This window comes from Haliotis rufescens, unplaced genomic scaffold, assembly GCF_023055435.1.
Source record: "Haliotis rufescens isolate VD_foot unplaced genomic scaffold, xgHalRufe1.0.p SCAF_26, whole genome shotgun sequence".
Classification (NCBI taxonomy): domain Eukaryota; kingdom Metazoa; phylum Mollusca; class Gastropoda; order Lepetellida; family Haliotidae; genus Haliotis; species Haliotis rufescens.
The window spans coordinates 8276147-8297316 of record NW_025963957.1 but is presented as its reverse complement, the minus strand read 5'-3'; the positions used below and the strand labels follow the sequence as shown (position 1 = coordinate 8297316).

Genomic DNA, 21170 nt, shown 5'->3' with positions numbered 1-21170 from the left:
ATATGTTGACACAGTTCTCGATTAAAATTTGAAAACTGAACAAACGAACATTCTGGAATGTCTAATATACGGTTGAGATTGTATGGCAGTGCTTCCCACGTACTGTGCAACGCCTCCTCCGTTCAAATGTTTATCCCATGGAAGCGAGAGATAGGCGATTATTTTGACGGAATCAGTCGTACGGGCCGTAACTATCGTTCGAAATACCCCGTCTGAACATTTTCGAGGTTGCATAATCAGAAAACACATTCCGACTGTCACTTTCATGATCTGGTAAGCAACACTTTGATTGGTTGGATGAAAGGTCGTTCTGACGTGACCCATAATGGGCTGTCCTCAGATCTTTGTTTAGCGATAGCGAGAACTAAGATCTGATTTTAATGAGATTGAGAAACGACTTGTCAGTCTATGACTTTAGCCACTTGTCAGGTCAAGTACTGGTAAAACAATTTCTGTCTAGTAGGTTTAGCACATACTATTCTATGCACTAACATTAATATGTACTGTAGGTTCAATTTGAGGGATCAAAGACAGTCATATAATCTCACTGTAAACTGCAATCTCACTAAAATAAGGTTCTCGCTGCCGCAAAACAAAGATCTGAGGACATCGCATTACAGGTCACAACACGACCTTTCACGAACTTTGACCGACCACTGTAATGACTAACAAGCAGTCGACATCAGCCAATTTGAAAACAGCTTTCTCAAGCTTCACGGCACTCATTTCAGCCAGGCGACTACCATTTCAGACCACGCTTGAAAAATATGTTGACACAGTTCTTGATTAAAATTTGAAAACTGAACAAACGAACATTTCGGGATGTCTAATAATATGGTTGAGATTGTATGGCAGTGCTTCCCAGGTACTGTGCAATGCCTCTTCCGAGCAAATGTTTCTCCCATGGAAGCGAGAGATAGACGATGATTTTGATGGAATCAGCCGTACGACCCGTAACTGTCATTTGGTATATAACTGTTAACTTTTGCGACGTTGCATGATTAGAAAACACATTCTGACTGTCACGGTCATGATCTGGTAAGCTACACTTTGATTGGTCGGATGTAAGGTCATTCTGACGTGACCCATAATGGGATGTCATCAGATCTTTGTTTAGAGATAGTGAGAAGTAAGATCTGATTTTATTGAGATTGCTGTAAACTGGGAACATGGATTTCTTGGTAATCCTGGTTTGACAACTACCGTCAGTGACTTCAACAATGGACACAAACACAACATGGGGTTGTAAATGATATAAAATCTTCCACAGAACCATTCATCAGTACACATTGATTATCAGGTGAAGCAGATGACACAGGAATCTTCTGGCCACACCTATTCTGTTACACAAAGTCCAGGATATCCAGGGCGAAGATGATGCTGTTGACCAGGAGGATGAGGAGACCAGCGTACCCAAACGTACCCCGGGTCCTCTTTGACGGATCTGGAAAATAAAGGGGCAATGTTGTTGTTTCCCTATAAACTTTCTCCTCACAGTCACACAGAAGGTCAAATTGCCTACGTTTAGTCTAAGCAAACAAATCTTTATTCCATAGCTATCAACAGTGTTCTCCCTACATAACAAGGTGCTCACTACATCAAAAGGTGCTGCCTACATCACAAGGTGCTCCCTACATCACAAGGTGCTCCCTACACCACAGGTGCTTCCACCACAAGGTGCTCCCTACACCACAGGTGCTTCCACCACAAGGTGCTCCCTACACCACAGGTGCTTCCACCACAAGGTGCTCCCTACACCACAGGTGCTTCCATCACAAGGTGCTCCCTACATCACAGGTGCTTCCACCACAAGGTGCTCCCTACACCACAGGTGCTTCCATCACAAGGTGCTCCCTACACCACAGGTGCTTCCACCACAAGGTGCTCCCTACTTCACAGGTGCTTCCATCACAAGGTGCTCCCTACATCACAGGTACTTCCACCACAAGGTGCTCCCTACATCACAGGTGCTTCCACCCCAAGGTGCTCTCTACATCACAGGTACTTCCACCACAAGGTGCTACCTACATCACAAGGTGCTCACAACATCAAAGGGTGCTGCCTACATCACAAGGTGCTCCCTACATCACAAGGTGCTCACTACATCAAAATGTGCTGCCTACATAACAAGGTGCTCCCTACTTTACAAGGTGCTGCCTACATCACAGAAACTGCCAACAGCACAAGGTGCTCACAGAAACTGCCAACAGCACAAGGTGCTCCCTATATCACAGAAACTGCCAACAGCACAAGGTGCTCCCTACATCACAGAAACTGCCAACAGCACAAGGTGCTGCCTACATCACAGAAACTGCCAACAGCACAAGGTGCTGCCTACATCACAGAAACTGCCAACAGCACAAGGTGCTCCCTACATCACAGAAACTGCCAACAGCACAAGGTGCTCCCTACATCACAGAAACTGCCAACAGCACAAGGTGCTCCCTACATCACAGAAACTGCCAACAGCACAAGGTGCTCCCTACATCACAGAAACTGCCAACAGCACAAGGTGCTCCCTACATCACAGAAACTGCCAACAGCACAAGGTGCTGCTGACATCGCAGGTGTTCCCTCCATCACACTCAACTCACCTCCAGTGTAGTAGCCATATGCGTACACGACACGACTGACGATCCACACAACTCCACACAAGGCACTAACTTTCTGAAGTACAGATAATGTAGTTGTTAACACATTATATCATGTTGATAGACCTCATAGGTCATCAGCAACCCATGCTTGCTACTGCTAATCATTGTCAGTGATCATACTGCTAATCATTGTCACTGGTCATACTGCTAATCATTGTCAATGGCCCTACAACTAATCATTGTCAGTGGTCATACTGCTAATCATTGTATCTGGTCATACTGCTAATCATTGTCACTGGTCATACTGCTAATCATTACCACTGGTCATACCGCTAATCATTGTTACAGGTCATACTGCAAATCATTGTCAGTGGTCATACTGCTAATCATTGTCACTGGTCATGCTGCTAATCATTACCACTGGTCATACTGCTAATCATTATCACTGGTCATACAGCTAATCAATGTCACTGGTCATACTGCTAATCATTGTTACAGGTCATACTGCAAATCATTGTCAGTGGTCATACTGCTAATCATTGTCACTGGTCATACTGCTAATCACTGTCACTGGTCATACTGCTAATCATTGTCACTGTTCATGCTGCTAATCATTGTTACAGGTCATACTGCAAATCACTGTTACAGGTCATACTACTAATCATTATCACTCGTCATAATGCTAATCATTGTCACTGGTCATACTGCTAATCACTGTCACTGGTCATACTGCTAATCATTGTCACTGGTCATACTGCTAATCACTGTCACTGGTCATACTGCTAATCATTGTCACTGTTCATGCTGCTAATCATTGTTACAGGTCATACTGCAAATCATTGTTACAGGTCATACTGCTAATCATTATCACTCGTCATACTGCTAATCATTGTCACTGGTCATACTGCTAATCACTGTCACTGGTCATACTGCTAATCATTGTCACTGGTCATACTGCTAATCACTGTCACTGGTCATACTGCTAATCATTGTCACTGTTCATGCTGCTAATCATTGTTACAGGTCATACTGCAAATCATTGTTACAGGTCATACTGCTAATCATTATCACTCGTCATACTGCTAATCATTGTTACAGGTCATACTGCAAATCACTGTCACTGGTCATACTGCTAATCATTATCACTCGTCATACTGCTAATCATTGTCACTGTTCATGCTGCTAATCATTGTCACTGGTCATGCTGCTAATCATTACCACTGGATATACTGCTTATCATTGACACTGGTTATACTGCTTATCATTGTATCTGGGACCCGTGAAGCTTCCGGGGTAGAATAGGTCTTCAGCAACCCATGCTTGCCGTAAAAGGTGTCTATGCTTGTCGTAAAAGTCGACTAACGGGATCGGGTGGTCAGACTCGCTGACTTAGTTGATGCATGTTATCAATCCCAATTGCGTGGATCGATGCTCATGATATCAATCACTGGATTGTCTGGTTCAGACTCGATTATTTACAGACCGCCGTCATATAGCTTGAATATTGCTGAGTGCAGCGTTAAACAACAAACCAACCATTGTATCTGGTCATACTGCTAATCATTATCACTGGTCATGCTGCTAATCATTATCAAAGGTCATACCACTAATCATTATCAAAAGTCATACTACTAATCATCATCAATGGTCATACTGCTAATCATTTTCAAAGGTCATACCACTAATCAGTATCAATGGTCATACAACTAATCATTGTCAATACTCATACTGCTAATCATTGTCACTGGTCATACTGCTGATCATTGTCTATGGTCATACTGCCAATCATTATCACTGGTCATACTGCTAACCATGATCAATGGTCCTACCACAAATCATTGCCAGTGGCCATACTGCTAATCATTGTCACTGATCATACCACTAATCATCGTCAATGGTCCATGGTGCTACCAATAATCATTATGAGTGGTCATACTACTGATCATTGTCACTGGTGCTACCACTAATCATTGTCAATGGTCATACCACTAATCATTATCACTAGTCATTATCACTGGTCATACTACTAATCAATATCACTGGTCATTATCACTGAACATACTACTAGTCATACCACAGAATATACAACTGGCCAATACAAGAATGCATTCTATACACTCAGGAATACCTACTGGAAATTCAAGTCCTCCAAAAATTAATAGCACCAAGGTCACAGGATACACCTCAAGTCTGAAACAAAACCATCTGGTAATGAGTGTCACATCTGTATGTTGTAATCTGGTGATGTGCGTCACGTCTGTATGTTATAATCAGGTAATGTGCGTCACATCTGTATGTTGTAATCTGGTGATGAGTGTCATATCTGTATGTTGTAACCTGGTGATGAGTGTCATATCTGTATGTTGTAACCTGGTGATATGCCTCACGTCTGTATGTTGTAATCCTTTGATGAGTGTCATATCTGTATGTTGTAATCTGGGGATGAGTGTAATGTCTGTATGTTGTAATCATGTGATGAGTGTCATGTCTGTATGTTGTAATCTGGTGATGTGCGTCACGTCTGTATGTTGTAATCTGGTGATGAGTGTCACGTCTGTATGTTGTAACCTGGGGATGAGTGTCACATCTGTATGTTGTAATCTGGGGATGAGCGTCATGTCTGTATGTTGTAATCCTTTGATGAGTGTCATATCTGTATGTTGTAATCATGTGATGAGTGTCATGTCTGTATGTTGTAATCATGTGATGAGTGTCATATCTGTATGTTGTAATCTGGTGATGTGCGTCACGTCTGTATGTTGTAATCTGGGGATGAGCGTCACGTCTATGTTGTAATCTGGTGATGAGCGTCACGTTTGTATGTTGTAATCTGGTGATGTGTGTCATGTCTGTATGTTGTAATCTGGGGATGAGTGTCATGTCTGTATGTTGTAAACCTTTGATGAGTGTCATGTCTGTATGTTGTAAACCTTTGATAAGTGTCACGTCTGTATGATGTAATCTGGTGATGAGCGTCATGTCTGTATGTTGTAAACCTTTGATGAGTGTCATATCTGTATGTTGTAATATGATGATGTGCGTCATGTTTGTATGTTGTAATCTGGGGATAAGTGTCATGTCTGTATGTTGTAATCTGGTGATGAGTGTCATGTCTGTATGTTGTAATCTGGTGATGAGTGTCATATCTGTATGTTGTAATCTGGTGATGTGCGTCACGTCTGTATGTTGTAATCTGGGGATGTGTGTCACGTTTATGTTGTAATCTGGTGATGTGTGTCATGTCTGTATGTTGTAATATGGTGATGAGTGTCATGTCTGTATGTTGTAATTTGGTGATGTGTGTCATGTCTGTATGTTGTAATCTGGTGATGTGTGTCATGTCTGTATGTTGTAATCTGGTGATGAGTGTCATGTCTGTATGTTGTAATCTGGTGATGTGTGTCACGTCTGTATGTTGTAATCCTGTGATGAGTGTCATGTCTGTATGTTGTAATCTGGGGATAAGTGTCACGTCTATGTTGTAATCTGGTGATGTGTGTCATGTCTGTATGTTGTAATCTGGTGATGTGTGTCATGTCTGTATGTTGTTATATGGTGATGAGTGTCATGTCTGTATGTTGTAATCTGGTGATGAGTGTCATGTCTGTATGTTGTAATCTGGTGATGTGTGTCATGTCTGTATGTTGTAATCTGGTGATGAGTGTCATGTCTGTATGTTGTTATATGGTGATGAGTGTCACGTCTGTATGTTGTAATCTGGTGATGAGTGTCATGTCTGTATGTTGTAATCTGGTGATGAGTGTCATGTCTGTATGTTGTAATCTGGTGATGAGTGTCATGTCTGTATGTTGTAATCTGGTGATGAGTGTCATGTCTGTATGTTGTAATCTGGTGATGAGTGTCATGTCTGTATGTTGTTATATGGTGATGTGTGTCATGTCTGTATGTTGTAATCTGGGGATAAGTGTCACGTCTATGTTGTAATCTGGTGATGTGAGTCATGTCTGTATGTTGTTATATGGTGATGAGTGTCATGTCTGTATGTTGTAATCTGGTGATGAGTGTCATGTCTGTATGTTATAATCTGGTGATGAGTGTCATGTCTGTATGTTGTAATCTGGTGATGAGTGTCATGTCTGTATGTTGTAATATGGTGATGTGTGTCATGTCTGTATGTTGTAATCATTAACTGTGTTAACACTGCCTTGTCCTATTTATTGATCCTGTTTTCAGTCACACTGACAAAGCCATCATCACATAAGTTATAAATATTAACATTAATCAAAATCCTTATTATACCAATTTGGGAATGTTTACTTACATTTGCTGCAGATTTAGGACTCACTAACGGCCTCTGTGCAGGTCCAGCAAAAACCCTTGGTGTATGGTAAAGACCCCTTTGCTTTGTAGTGTTAATTTCACAGACACAATGAGGTGATACGTACGTGTTCTGATGAGCCCTCTGCACACAGTTGAACATGTGGCCATCACCGAATGTGTCCGTACAGTACATGATGGGGTACTGAAAGTGAATGGAGAGCGATAGATAGTAGTGGGACTATACACTGATGCATCGAGATTTTTTTACTTTGCGAAATAAGTATCGATCACAATCACACACAAAGTAAAATGTATTGAATCTTACCTTAAATGTATACTTCAATTAAATGTTACACCAAACACTAATTACAAGTGAAAAGGAGTAGTGAAAACATAAATGTTTTCATCCATTGAGATATACTTGACACTGCCAACAGTAAATTGTTAGTGTGCCAGGTATTTGACCATCGTGTCTATAAAAAACATGGCTCACACACCACAGAAAAGTGCACATGCATGTATCGTAATAGGTATCCAATCGTGAGCAAGGTATCGTGATACATATCGGATCTCACAGTTGGTGTATCGTTCCTGCCCTACTGATTGATGAGTTGACCCCTTGTTGACATTGCCGTAACACTCCATCCGCATCAGAGATGGTATGTATAGTTAAGAAGCCAATGTATTTAGTTAAGAACTAACCAGTTAATCTTTGACATTATCAAAGCAGAAATCATGGAAATAGTTTAACTAGATTTTCTGCATCCTTGGTTGCCAAAAGTGTATCTCTCTAGTTTGCCTTTAACTAATCATGGACGATGGATTTTCTGCCGAGCGGTCAAAAACTGCAGTCATAACGACATTTTGTTTATGAGGGTCATGCTCAAACATTATAACCTACTTCTGGGAGAACATTTAACAGCTCCACTACATTCCTATCAAACACACAACAAATTACAACAGTTCGCTTGCACCAGTGCGTACAACCACTGGTTGATACTATCTCGGGTGACTGCACAAACTGAAAAAAACAAACTTGCTCACGTTGACTTCATACTTTCGTCTTGCTTTAACAACTTGTAGTCCAAGCCAGTTCAGCAAAACCCACGTAGCCACGATGACTAAAACCACATAGCCGAAGTCAGACTGAATTTCTACACTGACACCCATTATTAGCAGCTGAAATTAGCAAAACAGATAGAATACAACCACTTGGACTTTCTCCTCGGTATTTCCCGATAAGAAAAAGGTCAAGGTCTTTCGGTTTAATTTAAAGTTTGGCTCTGGATATTGTATGGATCTAGCACGTTCTACATAATGGTTTCTTATGTGAATAAATTCTTCAACGTGCTTGAATGTTAAAGTATGTGTTATATGGTTGTTCCAAAGGCGTGATCACAAATATTATTACAGCTGATTCATTGACACGACTGTCGACTTCCGCCTACAAACTAAACAACACGGTTCAAGTTTTCGAGTCACCTTACTCCGGGCGGGATTTGTGAATGAACGACTTCTCGTGAATCCCATTGTGAAAGTATTTGATAAGGACAACATTCGTATAGGCCTACGGTAGATTTCCTTTATTCATTATGGCTGCCGCCGAACATTCACCTAAATGGAAGAACCCGTCTGATGTGATGAAGGTTCGAAGTATCAAACGGCGAACGCTAGCTCGAAGAAAAACTATCCACGACCCCACTGAACTGTCTTCTGCATTGCTGAGCTCGAGACCGTCAAGTGATCGTCCCGTCACCAAGAGGAAAAACCCCTTTGGCTGCAAAACTGACAACAAAAGACCGAATCATGGAAATACTAATAAAGAGGATCCCAGAGAACTTTTTAAGGCTTTGGATGTTATGAACGAGGTAGAGTGCACTGGTCATGTGAGAAAACAAATCTTTAGCCTACTGGCCAAGCGACTAGGGACCCGTTCCACAAAGCGATCTTAGCGCCAAGGTGATCGTAACACCCATACCTTAACATAGACTTACGACACTCGTCATGCTAAGGTTGTTTTGTACAATGGGACCCAGTTATCGGCATATGTTTCATGTTATGTCAGAAATATTCTCAATCTGTGTATGAAGTTCATTGTAGCAATAACTTTGATTTGGATGAAACTACGAGCAAACAGCCCATTTCTGTCCGTGGAAGGCATTTGAGGAGACTTCTGACTAGGACTTCTACTTGTTTGCCCCCCCCCCCCCCAATATGATTAAATGGATTGTGTCCCAATGCTTATCCATACATAACTTTTGGAAGGGGGCTAAGAATCAAGAATTTTTATTGTACGGAACACCCTCGTAGGGCAGGGTACAAACTAACTATATATGGAATAAATATAACTATCAACATGAGAGGTATATATACATAATGTACATTATATATATAAATATTACATATTATTTCATTCATAGTGTATAAACATTTATATATAGATATATCATGAGGTGGCTGGCAGCGTGTACTTTAATGATGCTATGGGCGGAAATCTTTCCGACTTCTGTCATAACGTGATGAGGGAATCCAAACAGTGGAAATACTTTCCTGTTGATTAACTGGGGTTTTAGCTAAAACGGGACCGAGCGAAAATGGCACCAATTGGCGAAAATGGCACCTTTTTTTTAAACCTTGATAGATCTAGTGAAATACTCGCTGACTCTGATAGGGCATGTTGGGAGGTACAACTATACTTATGGTGAAAACATTACATGCTTTGAAGTAAATAAATGAGAACTCACATAGTCACTTGTAAACACAAATAATTGAGAAATGTTAATCGCATTTAAACAAGTTTACATAGGAACTTAGCCTCTATTCTAATTTATTTGGAGGCGACTAAACTTATTGTGAAAACATCACATGCTTTGATTACCTTTCCTCAGATTAGCTCAATGTCAAGCTGAAACTGAGTGGCGGAAATGTCAAGAAACTTAACTACAGGTATACTACATATTTGATATTTATGTTATATATATTCCCTTTCTGCCGGCAGCCAAGAATGTTTCTTCAGATAGCAGACCGTGTCCCCGCCCAAGGAAAACATACATACAACAACATAACATAATAAAGCATGTAAATAAAGTATACTCACTACTACATAAATCATTCTTATTGTTATTAAAAATAGAGCTGCCGTTTTCGCACGTCAATTAGTAGCTTTTTTCGCCAAATGAGATGCCGAGGTGCCATTTTAGCCTGCACGCGATTAACTGTACCAGCAAATAGCACGTGCCATGTGATCACACAAACAACTTCAGTGAGGCCTATACAAGTGACATTTTTCATTATCTCTGGTATCGTTAGCCAAGAGCCGCGATGGGGTCCTACAGTCAAATTACAGTCAAAAGAGACCCTTTTCCACTAACAAGTTAAACAGATGTCTTCAGGCAGAAATGAAATGATGTTATTATATGTTTATTATCTCATAAGATAGAATACTGTTTCTCATACAAAGTAAAATGCTTTAATTTGTTCCTTAATGAATGTATCAATGGTTCATAAGGCACATATTGATGATGAGGACAGTTTGTTTTACAAATGTCAGGATTGAGTCAATACCCTAAATCAAGTATGACATGCAGAATGGAGTGACCTACCCTTTCATCTGACTTCGATCGCCAAGGTACAGTCTGAACATGATTGAATTTGTCTTGTAGAGAGTGAATGAGGCGCTGACTTGTGAGCATGGCAGCGAACAAGTCCAACACCCTGAGTCTGACATTAGTGATGGCGTGAGAAGCCTAGTCAACATTGAAGATGGGCCGAAGTGGCAGAGCAGTGAGGTATTACCTGGCAGTGGTAGAGCAGTAAGGTATTACCTGGCAGTGGTAGAGCAGTGAGGTATTACCTGGCAGTGGTAGAGCAGTGAGGTATTACCTGGCAGTGGTAGAGCAGTGAGGTATTACCTGGCAGTGGTAGAGCAGTGAGGTATTACCTGGCAGTGGTAGAGCAGTAAGGTATTACCTGGCAGTGGTAGAGCGGTGAGGTATTCCCTGGCAGTGGTAGAGCAGTGAGGTATTACCTGGCAGTGGTAGAGCAGTGAGGTATTACCTGGCAGTGGTGGAACAGTGAGGTATTACCTGGCAGTGGTAGAGCAGTGAGGTATTACCTGGCAGTGGTAGAGCAGTGAGGTATTACCTGGCAGTGGTAGAGCAGTGAGGTATAATACTATTACCTGGCAGTGGTAGAGCAGTGAGGTATTACCTGTCAGTGGTAGAGCAGTGAGGTATTACCTGGCAGTGGTAGAGCAGTGAGGTATTACCTGGCAGTGGTAGAGCAGTGAGGCATTACCTGGCAGTGGTAGAGCAGTGAGGTATTACCTGGCAGTGGTAGAGCAGTGAGGTATTACCTGGCAGTGGTAGAGCAGTGAGGTATTACCTGGCAGTGGTAGAGCAGTGAGGTATTACCTGGCAGTGGTAGAGCAGTGAGGTATTACCTGGCAGTGGTAGAGCAGTGAGGTATTACCTGGCAGTGGTGGAACAGATGATGATGCCGGTCATGGCTGACAGACCTGATATATAACCAGTCAGTACACACTACTGCGGAGTTTCAGGTGCCGGTTGGCCACCAACAGTATTGCATTGATTTGTTTTTATGGTTCATCCACCATTTTTATTAGTTTGACTTACTGACTTTTGCCATTGACAGGACATTTCTTGGGTCCAATTCATTGACCAATATACAGCCTTTTGTGTCAGAATCACTGAGCTGTTGAACAATCAGTGCACAGTTATAGTGTTGGTGGTATCTGCCATTTCTTTATTTGTTTATAATACTTTTACAATAGATAAGTCTCAATTTAATGAGATTTTGAATTAATTGATAGATTGTTGAAAAGACTATGTAATAATGTTGGCGCTTTGAGCACCTTGTGCATGATGTCTAGCCATCTAAGAACTCATGTTATTGTAGTTGTTTTGTAATTAGATGAAAAACACAAAACTCTCACGAATTAGTAGGCTACATGTCATGGTTTCATTTGATATTAACATTTTTCAGCCACAAACAGACATTACGAGTGAACGTCCGCCTGACACCAAGTTGTCCGAGTTTGTTGCTAACCATTCCCCTGTGATGATGGACCCCACACCCCACAACATACAGTGTCCTGCTCCCCCTCGGGTACAGAGTCACAAGCACTTGCCACTGGACTGGAGTCTGAAGGTGAAGATGAGGATTGTGTCGGAGGCGTCACTGTCGTGGTGTACCCAGCTGAAGATGAATGAGGAGGCGCGGGCTGTTAGCCAGCATGTACAGATGCAGCACCAGGTACACCGTCATCCTTCCCTGCAGTCAGAGGGAATATCTCCAGAAGAAATAGAATAACGAGTGCTCCACTTAGTGTAATTTTTAAGAAGATGAGATGAGGGGTTCTTAACCTACGTTTTGCTTAATCTGTTCGACATACCACATGTTTTGTTTAGTTAGTTCTAAGAGCTTTTCTCTCAAAGATTTAAACCATAAAGCACTAGGTTCCCCCTTTTCACAGACTGGCTGTGTTGAACAGGGAAAAAATAATTACTGGTAAATGTTAACTTGTGGTGTTTGTTTGTCAGTGGCCCGGTGATGCTGACCGCTGCTCCACCTTCCACAGCTGCTGTCTGTACTGGGTGCACCCTAACATCCCCTGGGTGAAGCCCTTCCCACGCATTGTAGCAGAACAGAAGATCAGGTAGGCTGCAGATGGAACTATTCTCTCACCAGGGCACTGTATTCACTGTGTAGAGTTGCTTGTCTTAGTCATGCTAGGATCTGCTGATCACTATCTGAAATACTGTTCAAAGTAATAGCATTTTGTGATTATCCTCCTGGCATACAATGCAGTGGATGTAGTCATTATCTGGTCTGTCTGTCTGTCCATCCATATTTCCAGAGCATAACTTGAAAGATTTTAATCCAAACTTGGTACCTCCATCAATTAGGGGCTGAAGTGGTGCCTTTTGCTATTTAGGAATTGTTAGAGATTACATTCTTTCTGTTTCCATGGCAGCAAGTTTGACTTTGACTCTGTTCATAGTAGTGTGTTTGCCGAGACCATATCTCTAAAACTAATAAGTATTCTTTCATGAAACATTGCACACACAAAGACCATGTTAGCGACTAATGCCTTTTGCTACTTAGGGATTTTTATAAAAAAAAAAATTCTGTTTCCTTGGCAACATGTTTGATATTTGACTCTGTTGATAGTGGTGTGTTTTCCGGACCATATCTCTAAAACTAATAAGTATTCTTCATGAAACTTTGGATACACAAACACCATGTTGTCAACTGGTGCCTTTTGCTATTTGGTGATTATTATCCCCCGCCCAACAAAGTTGGGGGATATAGAAACGGGGTCCGTACATACTTACGTCCGTCGTCACGTTTTGTTTCCAGAGCATAACTAAAAAAACATTCAATATTTTTTCATGAAACTTTGCAGGTCTGTCAAGTACATGCTGAACTGGTGCCTTTTGCTTTTTAGTAATTTTATAAATTTTTATTTTTTACGTTTCCATGGCAACAAGATGGACTTAGGTTCTGTGAGGGTAGGGTTCGTTTCCGGAGCATAAGATGGCAACAAGATGGACTTAGGTTCCAAACTCTTCTTTTTTTTACAATTTCCATGACAAGTTCCACCTCGGTTAAATAAGGTTATAGTTTGTTTAGATTTAATTACCGTATTAGACGTAATAAGCGCCCCGCTCTAATAAGCGCCCACAGTGATATTTGCTAATATATTGGCTAGTGAACAATCCCAATTAGCACTCCTTCCAATTGATCAATGTACACAAGACTTATTATTTATTCGCGTATAATACGCACTCGTGTGTTATATGCATTCTTAATTATGGGCAATTAAATTCTGGAAAAATGTCGCATATAAACATTTCAGTGTGTCAGCATAAACCACAAAATTTATCTTTCAACACTCTTTTTTCCACCAAAATTATATTCTAATAAGAGCCCTCTATTTCTAATTTTGAGAGCGCCCTGGGCGCTTATTACGTCAAATACGGCATGTCATAAAATTCTGCAACAGGGGCGGGGGATATAGCCACGTTATTGGCAAACTCTTGTTTATTTTTTTTATTTTTCTGTTTCCTTGGCATCAAGTTTGACTTTGACTATGTTGATAGTGGTGTGTTTCTCCGGGCAATATCTCTAAAACTAATAAGTATTTTTTCATGAAACTTTGCACGCTCAAAAACCATGTTGTCAACTGATGCCTTTTGCTATTTTGGGATTTTTAGATTTTTTGTTCCTTGTTTCCATGGCAACAAGTTTGACTTTGACTCTGTTCATATTGGTTTGACCTGACATAGAAATACAAAGCTCTGAATCCCAACAGCTCAATAACTACTCTTGTATATGGACGGACAAATTAGATTGGCATTCTCTAATCAAGTTGGACTTAACTAACAGTCAGATTATTTGTTCTTTCGAATGTGTGGGGGCCAGGGGATTTTTTGATGCCTCTTGTTCAAAGTTTTTACAGTCAAAATAATTTTTTTTTGTGACATTAACAAAAAAAAACTTTTTCGCTAAATGACTATACTCCTCTTGAGTTTCCACTTTTAGGATTGTTCTGCTGCAGCGGTTGAGAGGGACATAGTACTAGCCTACTTGTTTAAGTTGAAGATGGTAACACCTTTGTCTGTCTGTTCCAGCAATGTCAGTATTGTGGGATCCAACGACGAAGCCACAGTTGCCCTGCACAGAGACTGGTAAGACACTGAGTGTCCCCGAGGTTGGTCCTGGCACAGGGTTAGGTTGACATTGGAATATTTTCACAACTCACCTGACTAACAGGATCCATCGATCGTTAAGTTTGACATTGTCCACAACTTCTCTGAAAGTAAAGGTGATGTTGAAACATTGCAGGAATGATCCAAGCTATTGTGTCTTACAAACACTTCTCTCAGAATTCTGCTGATATTTTAAACACCCATTCGAAGACAAGTGGAAGTCACTTGCTCTCTAAGGATGTTCAACCTCAGAAGGCGCCAACACAACTTGGCTGTTGTTCTGCTCCACCTTTCAGTGAAATCTGGAAGCTATAACATGGTGATTTTCCGGTGTTGGGGATTCAAAATTGTACAAATGGTGGGGCTGAGGGGCGGGGCCAAATAGGGGCAATTTGGCTATACTGCTTTAAACGACTTCTTCTCTGGAACTAATAGATAGATATCAACCATATTTGGTTGGAAGCATTCTCCGGTGGTGAGGATTCAAAAGTGTATAAATGGAGGGGCTGAGGGCCAGGGTCGGGGTCGGGGCCAAATAGGAGTAATTTGGCGTTATTGTTTTAAACGACTTCCTCTCTGGAACTTAGAGATAGTTATCAACCATATTTGGTTGGAAGCATTCTCCAATGGTGGGGATTCCAACTGGAGAAATGGAGGGGCTGAACCCTACCCCCTTCCCTGGGGACTAAGGGGCAGGGCTGAAAAGAGTTTATAACTTGGACACAGTTAAGATCCCCACCGTATAACCATATATTGGTTGGTTGGTTTGTTGTTGAACGCCACACTCAGCAATATTCCAGCTATATGACAGCAGTCTGTAAATAATTGAGTCTGAACCTGATAGTCGCCTCTTACGACAAGCAGTCTCTTTTTACAGCAAGCATGGATTGCTGAAGACCTCTTCTATCCCGGATCTTCACAGGTCTTTAACCATATGTACAGTTGAGAGTATAATGAGAGGAATGCACATATGCTACCAGGAGTGGCACTTCTGTTCATCTGTCAGACACTCCGGAAGGAGTTAGAACCTTGACCATAACATGCAAACTGATATTATCCCGACCCTATAATAAACAGATACATTGTATAAATTTGTTTGTTATGAAGAGAGTAATGCCTATGATATGGTTTATCCTTGATCATAACATGGAAACGGTTCAGATCTTTATACTGCATTGTATGTAGAGAAATACATGTTCATGCTGTCAGATTTGCTATCCACTCATTTTAAATGTTACATGCAGTATTATATACATGTACAATGCAAATGTATATTTTGTCATGATTGGGTAAATATCCAGGTGAGCGATACAGGCCCTATGGGCCTCTTTTGATTGATATGTTTGATGTAGCAACTTCTAGGGGACTGTGACTCTTGTGTGGTTTTAGGACGGAGAGCTTGACATCCGTGTTCCACCTACTGAGAGCCGGGAAATGCCCATATTTCTATCTGTGCACTCATCAGTTCACGGTGGTGTTCCGTGCTGCAGGGGTCAGCAGTCAGACTAACATCAACGCTTGTCTCACACCGACAACCCGTGGTCTGAGGGAGGCATTCAAGCAAGACGGTATGTTGTTAACACATTACTTGGAATCATGCTGAACTGAACTTCTTTGAGAGGCATTTACAAGTTGGAGTACTAAGTAAGGATAAGATGTATTGTTGAACAACTTCTTTTTTACAATTAGGAGCGACATTGCGGTGTAGGTTCTAACACCATTACAACACAAGTGGTCACTTGAACCTACACCGAAACACCGAAACGTAGCTGTATGTGGTAGTGAGCATTTGCTTCAGTAAAGTGGGAAACCCGATAAACATTTTGTGTGTCACACATCTGTATGTGTGTCTGTATCTGTGTTTCTGTGTGTGTATATGTCTTTGTGCGTGCGTTACACCAACTCACCCTTATCTTTGTGACACTTCCAGGCATCAGTTTCCGGATGCCCAACTTGGAGGGGAAGAAGCTAGAATTGTCTCCTGAGAGAGGCTCTGCTCTCGAGTCTGACCAGAACACAGACCCAGCAGCGGTGCCACAACCCCCACAGCCATCAGGTCCCCATAAGTATGTTGCTGTGTCTGTGTTTTAGCAGGAGATTGCTGTGTCTGCGTTTTAGCAATATATTGCTGTGTTTGTGTTTTAGCAGCAGATTGCTGTGTCTGTGTTTTAGCAGCAGATTGCTGTTTCGGTGTTTTAGCAGTAAATTGCTGTTTCGGTGTTTTAGCAGTAAATTGCTGTTTCTGTGTTTTAGCAGTAAATTGCTGTTTCTGTGTTTTAGCAGCAGATTGCTGTGTTTGTGTTTTAGCAGTAGGTTGTTGTGTCTGTGTTTAGCAGCAGATTGCTGTGTTTGTGTTTTAGCAGTAGGTTGCCCTGTCTGTGTTTAGCAGTAGGTTGTTGTGTCTGTGTTTAGTAGTAGGTTGTTGTGTCTGTGTTTAGCAGTAGATTGTTGTGTCTGTGTTTTAGCAGTAGGTTGTTGTGTCTGTGTTTAGCAGTAGATTGTTGTGTCTGTGTTTTAGCAGTAGGTTGTTGTGTCTGTGTTTAGCAATAGATTGCTGTGTCTTCGCTTAAGCAATTTATTGCTGTGTCTGTGTTTTAGCATTAGACTGCTGTGTCTGTGTTTAGCAGTAGATTACTGTGTCTGTGTTTTAGCAATAGACTGTTGTGTCTGTGTTTTAGAAGTGGATTGATGTGTCTGTGTTTTACTAGTAGGCTGTTGTATCTGTGTTTTAGCAATCGATTGCTGTGTCTTCACTTGAGCAATTTATTGGTGTGTCTGTGCTTTAGCAATAGTTTGATGTGTCTGTGTTTTAGCAATAGACTGCTGTGTCAGTGTTTTAGTGGTAGGTTGTTGTGTCTGTTTTAGCAGTAGATTGTTGTGTCTGTGTTTTAGCAGTAGGGTGCTGTGTCTGTGTTGTAAAATGCCCTCATTACCTTGTATTGTACAGGACTGCCTGCAGCTATGATGACGAGGATGATGATCTGATTGACAATGATGAAGGTGCATCTGTGTGGTTGGAGAGCATGGGCCTCGACAAAAAGAGCTTCCCCTCACTCGACCCGAACAAGGTCAAACTGTATCCTCCTCAGTCTGATTTACCCAGAGCTGATAGTTGCTTGTCTCCCTTTGTCCATCTCACCCATATCAGGTAGATGCCACATGCAGTTGTCTCCCTTTGTTCATCTCACCCACATCAGGTACATACCACATGTAGTTGTCTCCCTTTGTCCATCTCACCCACATCAGGTAGATGCCACATGTAGTTGTCTCCCTTTGTCCATCTCACCCACATCGGGTAGATGCCACATGTAGTTGTCTCCCTTTGTCCATCTCACCCACACTGCTGGGCCATGGGTTCCCCTAGTTCACAGCCAGGTGACAGCACAGGATCAGTAGTTGTTCAGTGTATTGTATGTGTTGATATTTTGTAGTTACACAATCAACCTTAAGATGAGTGGAGCAGTTTCAGAATACAACTTCTCGTGAGGACAATCTCTGCCATAGGTCACATGTCACTGAGACAAGCAAGTTGGAAGTGAACTTGCCACCTTTGGATTTGTAGCCCAACATCTTACCAACCAGTCTACGGCCTCACTGTTGACCTGGTCCTTCCAAAGACGTTACAGAACTGAAAAGAAAGGGTCGAAGTGGTGACAGACACTTACGAAGGTTACGGGTGGGCATGGTGTCTCTTGATGCTAGTCTACGGACACTTATATGAGTGATCCTGATGCCACTTCGCACACTCGTCCCATTCCGCAATCTAGATGATACCGAAAGGTGAGGAATGAGCCGATATAGCGTGAGCTGAAAATGTCTCTAGGAGTCAGATGTCTAATTCACGAGTACGTAGTAAATAATTTGTTGCGTGATTTTCTGGCAGAAAAGTGTATGAGGGAACACTGTGAAGATAATGTGTGTAAAACTAAGGAACAAGGAAGGCATAGGCAGGGTAGTGACGCCACAAGGGTGAGTTGGCTTTTAAATCATTATTGAACAAATGTAGCGAGTGAAAGTTTGATTATACACATAATAAACTGATTATACACTGATAGGCCTACTCACAAACTGATAGACCTACTCATCCACTGATAGACCCAATCCACCCACTGATAGACCTACTCATGCACTGGTAGACCTACTCATCCACTGATAGACCTACTCATCCACTGATAGACCTATACAAAAATATGCAGTTATTATTTCCTTAACTGGTGAAGTCAGCGTGAAGGATTCCGGCGTGTAGACAACAGGCCTGAGTCCCTGGTGTACGTGGAAGGTGCTGACGTCCAGGCGATGTTCAACTTTCTCCTCAACTGCCGGAGCTGCACCGCCACCAGTGGTCCCCAGGCCGGCATCCCCCCAACCATCCTTGCTCCCACGGCATTCAAAGGAGCCACACTCAAACCTAATAAAGTGAGTAAGTCATACATGTACTCTAATTATATCTCTTGTCATCAGCTGAAGTACTCATAATATCACTTTTCTGCAGCTGACCGTTCATTACATGTCACTGTCATTAGGGGAAGTGCACGTAATATCACTTGTCATTAGCTGAAGCGCCTGTCATATCACTTGTCATCACCAGGGCTTACTGTTATTTATCATCCAAAACTGGCTCCCACAGGAGATATCGCTTGGGTGACATGAAGCGCTATCTACATTGTAGATATCGCTGCAATGAAATTGCATCACAATGTTTTGCAGACCATTGTGATGTCATTTGTTTTAAGAATTGACTTTCACTTTGTGTGAGTTCATTGGAGTATGAACCTTCATAGAGTGAGGGCCAAACTGTATGAACGTCGGAGCTAGGGAATTCCCAGGGGTTTCCCCAGGAATGTGGAAGTAGTCCGTCAGTGTTTACGTCATTACAAGAACATGGTCTCGTGAAAAACGTATGAACGTCAAATTGTGTTGTTCATACACTTATGAACATCAATTTCGCGGTCATGTGACCGACCTCTCGTCCAATTGAAAAGCTGTATATCGTGTAAACTTTAAATTATAAAATTATACCATGATGTCACAATCAAATGACATCATCACTAATGGCTCTGCTACTGAAGCTGGTAGCAGTACTTTTTACACTTAAGACACTGCTTATTACTTTCTACAAACTGATAAAGTTGGAAGAATGATGTTGGATGATAAATAAAATCTCAGCTGAGTGTCTTATGATATCAAATATATCAACACGAGTTGATAAAAGTGGACAAAATCCGGGGCTTGCACACACTTTTGTCAGTGATTCTCTATGTGTCATCGGCCGAGACATTCACACTATCTCCTTTCTGCAGCTGAAGCACTCGGTGGCCAAACAGACAGATGCTTCAGGGAATTTCCAGAAAGGCCATGTTATAGAAATGTCCGGACCCATCCTCCCTCACCATGTGCTCAACGTGTCTCACCTCCTGCGTGATCTCCAAAAGGAGGATTTCACCTTGACCTTCAACACACATGAACCTACAGCAGCTCTGAACCTGAGGGGCGCCATGTTTCGGAGTGATTCATGTAAGGAAGTGGAAGAGTCCGGCTTACACCCTGCAGCCCAGGAGACTCTGTCTGGCCCCGTCACCCTGCAGGACAACACCGTGTATAAGGAGGTGACCAGCACTCAACATGGCTTCAACTTCAACTTGTGAAGTTTTGTTGTCTTTTTGACAGGACCTAATAGGTTCCAGATCTAGATGCCCTTGAGACTGGCATTAGCAGTTAAGATTGGTGAAGCATTTGTCATCTAGTGATGTCTCGGTGAAGCTTGGGGCATCTCATTGAAGTTTGGGACCGCCTTTGTGGTCTAGTCATAGAACGTCTACCCGGAGAGCAGAAGGTCCGTGGTTCGATCCCCAGCCGTGTCATACCAAAAGACATTAAAAGATGGTACTTGTTGTTACCCTGTCTGGCGCTTGGCATTAAGGGGCTAAAACAAGGACTCGTCGGCTCGGAGCCAGTATACTGTGTCTGAGTTGGGTATTCATGTTAAACTGCGGCATGGTATCTCAGTGGCCTAGCACTATAAAATCGGCATCAGTCTGGACTAGTACAAGCAGACACAGACACAGACACACACACACACACACATGCATGCATGCATGACGCTATATACGTGCAATAATCTTTAACGGGACGTTAAACCCCATTTCACCTCACCTCATTGAAGTTTGGGGCATCTCATTGACGGTTGAGGCGTCTCAGGGAAACATAGAGTGTCTCATTAATGATTGAGGTGTCTCAGTGACACGTGGGGTGTCTCATTGACGGTTGAGGTGTCTCAGTGAAACATGGGGTGTCTCATTGATGATTGAGGTGTCTCATTGAATTTGAGATGTTTCATGGATGGTTGAGGTGTCTCAGTAAAGCTTGGGATGTCTCGTGAATCTTGCGGCATCAAGGTGACAGGTGGGGTTTCTCAGTGTAAATTGGGTCATGATCATAAGCAAAACTTTGATCTTATGAATGAAGTTTGGGGTATCTCAGTAACAATGTCTGCCTTATTATTTATTTACATGACCATGACAAGAAAAGCTGATACATGTTTACTTCTTATCCGTTCATAATA

The 21170-nt window shown here is 41.9% G+C and overlaps 2 protein-coding genes across 3 annotated transcripts; one reads left to right on the top strand and one right to left on the bottom strand.

The window, feature by feature from the left end:
* Positions 1–255: 255 nt before the first annotated feature.
* LOC124137356 (microsomal glutathione S-transferase 3-like) lies at positions 256–8136 on the bottom strand. The gene is made up of 5 exons (XM_046503622.2): positions 7920–8136; positions 7001–7077; positions 4727–4784; positions 2595–2667; positions 256–1444 (listed from the first exon to the last, which is right to left on the bottom strand). Exons 1-5 carry the CDS (start codon positions 8043–8045, stop codon positions 1344–1346), a joined length of 435 nt encoding a protein of 144 aa, XP_046359578.1. The 5' UTR covers positions 8046–8136; the 3' UTR covers positions 256–1343.
* Positions 8137–8336: 200 nt separating this feature from the next.
* On the top strand, positions 8337–20552 carry LOC124137355 (protein downstream neighbor of son homolog). Of its 2 annotated transcripts, none has more exons than XM_046503621.2 (10): positions 8337–8743; positions 10538–10663; positions 11880–12149; positions 12437–12552; positions 14531–14587; positions 15998–16176; positions 16539–16674; positions 17556–17684; positions 18829–19028; positions 19909–20177. In XM_046503621.2, exons 1-10 carry the CDS (start codon positions 8468–8470, stop codon positions 20028–20030), a joined length of 1611 nt encoding a protein of 536 aa, XP_046359577.1. In that variant the 5' UTR covers positions 8337–8467; the 3' UTR covers positions 20031–20177. The 2 variants fall into 2 exon arrangements, with proteins under 2 accessions (XP_046359577.1, XP_046359576.1); XM_046503620.2 differs by having other exon boundaries at positions 8338–8743; positions 18829–19024; positions 19909–20552.
* The last annotated feature ends 618 nt before the right edge of the window (positions 20553–21170 follow it).